Source organism: Nicotiana attenuata, unplaced genomic scaffold (assembly GCF_001879085.1).
Source record: "Nicotiana attenuata strain UT unplaced genomic scaffold, NIATTr2, whole genome shotgun sequence".
NCBI lineage: Eukaryota > Viridiplantae > Streptophyta > Magnoliopsida > Solanales > Solanaceae > Nicotiana > Nicotiana attenuata.
In genome coordinates this window covers 92,840-96,889 of record NW_017673073.1, presented here as the reverse complement: position 1 = coordinate 96,889, position 4,050 = coordinate 92,840, and the positions used below count along the sequence as shown (strand labels likewise).

At 35.2% G+C, this 4,050-nt stretch overlaps 1 protein-coding gene across 3 annotated transcripts; it reads left to right on the top strand.

The window, feature by feature from the left end:
- Positions 1-585: 585 nt before the first annotated feature.
- On the top strand, positions 586-3,049 carry LOC109215363 (mitotic-spindle organizing protein 1B-like). Of its 3 annotated transcripts, none has more exons than XM_019379415.1 (3): positions 586-753; positions 857-1,094; positions 1,404-2,005. In XM_019379415.1, exon 2 carries the CDS (start codon positions 866-868, stop codon positions 1,088-1,090), a length of 225 nt encoding a protein of 74 aa, XP_019234960.1. In that variant the 5' UTR covers positions 586-753; positions 857-865; the 3' UTR covers positions 1,091-1,094; positions 1,404-2,005. The 3 variants fall into 3 exon arrangements, with proteins under 3 accessions (XP_019234960.1, XP_019234959.1, XP_019234958.1); XM_019379414.1 differs by lacking the exon at positions 1,404-2,005 and adding an exon at positions 2,017-3,049 and having other exon boundaries at positions 588-753; XM_019379413.1 differs by lacking the exon at positions 1,404-2,005 and having other exon boundaries at positions 589-753; positions 857-1,315.
- The last annotated feature ends 1,001 nt before the right edge of the window (positions 3,050-4,050 follow it).

Sequence of the window (4,050 nt, the reverse complement as noted above, 5' to 3'; positions counted from 1 at the left end):
ACCGACCCTGATTAAACACCCAAACCAACAAAATATAAACGAAAACTTACTGAAAATTATATAATGAAAATTTCTTGACTAGATCCCTAAGATTTATATGTAACTCGAAGGTGAAAATAGGAGAACCATTTGAGGGAGTTTGAGAGAGAAGAGTTCGGATAGAATGATTTAATTTAACTGTCCTTTTAGTTCAGGTTTTAATCCACTTTTTTTTTTTCATTTTATTTATTTTTCTTAAATTTAGTATAGGTAATATAAAATTTTATTATTTCGCTTGTGTGGAGCACATATCGAATAAAATATCCAACAAGGCCAACACTTAACTAAGGTGTATGAGACCGAGGGGGTATTTAAATTTATTTTTTCAAGTGCAGGAGGTAATTATGACTAGATATAGTTTAGGAAGGAAACTAATTATCGGTGCTAGAGTGTTTTAAGATATTTTGCCTTAAATATATAACGGAGATCAAAAATGTAAATTTTTAACAAACTTAAAAGGACAAAAAGTGCTCAGTGTATACTTGAACTCTAAAAATTAAGGGACCATTTTGTCATTTTCTCCTAAGTACCAACATATTTCAACAAACTCGCGAAAAAAATTTCCAAATTTAAAGGAAAGAAAACCACTTCCCAAGTCCAAATACATATCGCCAAAACGGAAATCCGCCCAAAGTCTTTGCCCGTCCGCAGTGCAGCTATTTTGAAGCAGCAACCTTCTTATCCTCGATTCACTGAAAGGAAGCAAATTCCCAAGTAAATTTTCGGTTCCCCATTCCATTTTGGGCTCTAATTTAAATTTTCAGTTTCAATTCTGGGTAGGTTTTCAACTTCTTATGTTCAGAAATTGGTTTTACAGACTGTCGAAATGGATCCGGAGGCTGCACGTACAGCACGTGATTCTCTAGAGTTGGTATTTCATATGTCAAATATTCTGGACACAGGCCTCGATCGTCACACTCTTTCTGTTCTAATTGCTCTCTGCGATTTGGGTTTTAACCCTGAGGCATTGGCTGCTGTAATTAAGGAGCTTCGCCAAGAAAACCCGTCTTCTTCTTCTGAACAAAGGACGTTGGCTCCTTCATTGCCTTAGCCAGGTTAATCTTTAAAATACTACTCATATTACTGTTAGTGGAATTATCAAATTTATTCACGGGCATTTTGTTTTTTTTTCTTTTCTTTTTTTATTGTGTGGGTATTATACACTAGGTGATGTATGAATTACAGGCTTTTGGATATGCTCTTCAGTTTTTACTGATTGTATGTTCTTGTAATATACATTAGCTGATAATTATTGACTTTCTTTCTAGTGTAAAAAGTTATTGTGTTTCAATCCAAAGATTGGGTATTTTATAATGTGCCAACTGGTTCAATTAAAAAGCTGATGCCAAGTTCATATGTTGCAGTGAGGTGTGTTATTTCCCATGTAAACCAAGAATGACAAACTGAGACACTAAATTATTTGGCAGTCGAGCAATTGAGCAATTGTTACTGTATAAACATTGTTGACGGGCTGTTATCTAGGTTGGAATTGCTTTGCTAGTATTTTAGAATGAGAGTTGTTTAAACATGCATTGTCCACATGCTATATTGTGTGAGTTGGAATTGCTTTGCTAGATCGCTTTGCCTCTCTACCTTCATAAGGTAGGCGGTATGCGTAAATACTACCCTCCCCAGACCCTACTTGTGGGATTTCACTGGGTCTGTTGTTGTTATCTACATGTATCGTCTACTGCTACGTAGTGTTGCCTTCTAAACTACAATACCACTTGGTTATATAAAACTCGATGAGGAATACAGGTTCTCTGTTCCATATTCAGTCTCATATTCAACTTTTGCAATTGGGATGTACTCTAGAAAATGTTGGCCTTCTCATCTTTGGTTGTGCGTTTATTTTTTCTTTTGCCCTTGGAATGCTAAACATTTTGTTCTCGAGCATGGATGTTTATCTCATCCTCAACATGGTTGCGATAAGTTTAGTTTACATTTTAAAATAAATGGTACAACCGTTTTTGTCAGGGAAGAGATATATTGAAGTAATGAGCTGTGAACTGAAGCAACTCGTGAAGTGGCATTGAGTCATAGTTCATGTATTGTCTCATTTTGAAGATCACTGTAAAGTACTCCACTTCATCTTGCACTCTCTTGATTACCATGTAGACTTTGAACTAGCAAGTGACTGATGCATGATCTTGTGTATGCAAAGGCATTCTTGCAGCGTCTGATATCACATTTACAAAATCTAGTATCAAATTGGTGTCATTGAAAACACATGAATAATTTTGAGGAATGAGCTTGTTTGTCTTCTCAATCGACGGCACCCATCTTGATATGATTCTTTCTGACCAAAAGTACTACCTCCTTCTGTGGGTTCCTATAAACAGCTAGCTCATGTCATCACGCAAAAAAAAGAAGAGCAAATTGACCTAAAATAAGAATCATTAGACACGATCTATCTGCTAAAGGTATCGTCTCCTAAGCGTGTATCCTTTCCTTCTATTGTAACATTAGTTGCTCACAGTGGCGAAGCCACATGGTCACAAGACCACTCTTCGTCGAAAAATTGCACTATTTATATAGGTAAAATATTACGTTTTAGAGGTATATAACACATATTGAACACCCTTTGTCTTTTTTACTTCTTTCAAATTTGAATACCCTTGAGAAAATTCGTAGCTTCACCACTGGTTGCTCATCAGACATAGCTATCTATCTAAAAGCTACGTAAATAAAATGAACTGATAGTATGCATTAGAATATGTGAGCTTGCATTATTTGTAACTACATCTATGGGCATGCAAGAGAAATGCACAGAAGTGCCTTTGGTCTCTCTCTCTCATACACACACACACACACAAAATTCCAATCTAGATAATAGCCCGTCTACAATGTTTAAACAGTAAGAATTGCTCAATGGCCAAATAATTTAGTGTCTCAGTTTTGTCATTCTTGGTTTACGTGGGAAATAACACACCTCACTGCAACAGAAGAACTTGACATCAGTTTTTTAATTGAACCAGTTGGAAGTTATAAAATACCCAATTCCCCATAACAAGTTTTGGTCTTTGAAATACGGTGTGTTGCTCTGGAGCTTGGAGAAATGGTGAGGCAGGAGCTGGTATTATCATCCCTGATCATTATTGAGAGATTTGTTGCTTCATTATTGCTTTTCTATGGTTGTTGTAAAAGAATGATTTTGTTGACTAGGTCAATGGTCAGTATAGGATGACTAAGTAATGTCCTCCACAGTTATGCGTTTTGCGAACAATGAAAAGCTAAAGAACTAGGGGGAAACAATAAAGGAATAGGAAAGAAATGGAAAACCTTTTGCATCTTAAAGTAGTAAAAACTGCAGAGCTTGCTGTGGAGAGTTCGTAGGAAGCTTGAGGTAAACAAATTTCTTGTGCTTTTCATCCCAATGGACTCTTAATTGGTTTTTGTGAACACGAGCCCTGGTTTCAAATCACGATAGACAGAATCATGCATATCATAACGTATACGCAACTATGCTGAGACAAAATTTGAGAAACACAAATTTTGGTTCCTTAATGCAAGAAAACTAAGAGGGTGTTTGGCTAAGCTTATAAGCACCTTTTGGCTTATCTACGCGTTTGGTAAACACCCAAAGTGCTTATAAGCTAAAATCAGCCATAAGTCATAAGCTGGTCACCTCCAACTTATGGCTTTTCAGCTTATAAGCACATTTAGTTTGACCAACACTTTTACTAGTTTATCATTAATAATATTTTCTAATTCATAAAATACTTTTCCCAAAATAAATTTTTTGACGTTCTCTCCATTTTATATTCGTTGTTAATTCTTTTCTTTACAAAGAAATTTTTAATTTATAATTTTTTGAAAAACATTCTAGGGTATTTTAGTCATTTTAACAAAAGAATAGCTTATCAGCACTTTTTAATCAAATACATCAACTGCTTATTATCAGTTTTAGCACTTCTATCCAAACACGTAAATACTTATTTTCAAAATCAGTTTTAGCACGTGAAAAAGCTTTTCAGCACTTCAAGCTTATCAGCTATTTACAATCAGCTA

Excerpts from the sequence above, each read along its gene's own strand:
- LOC109215363 (XM_019379414.1), top strand. The coding sequence starts at position 866 with ATGGATCCGGAGGCTGCACGTACAGCACGTGATTCTCTAGAGTTGGTA.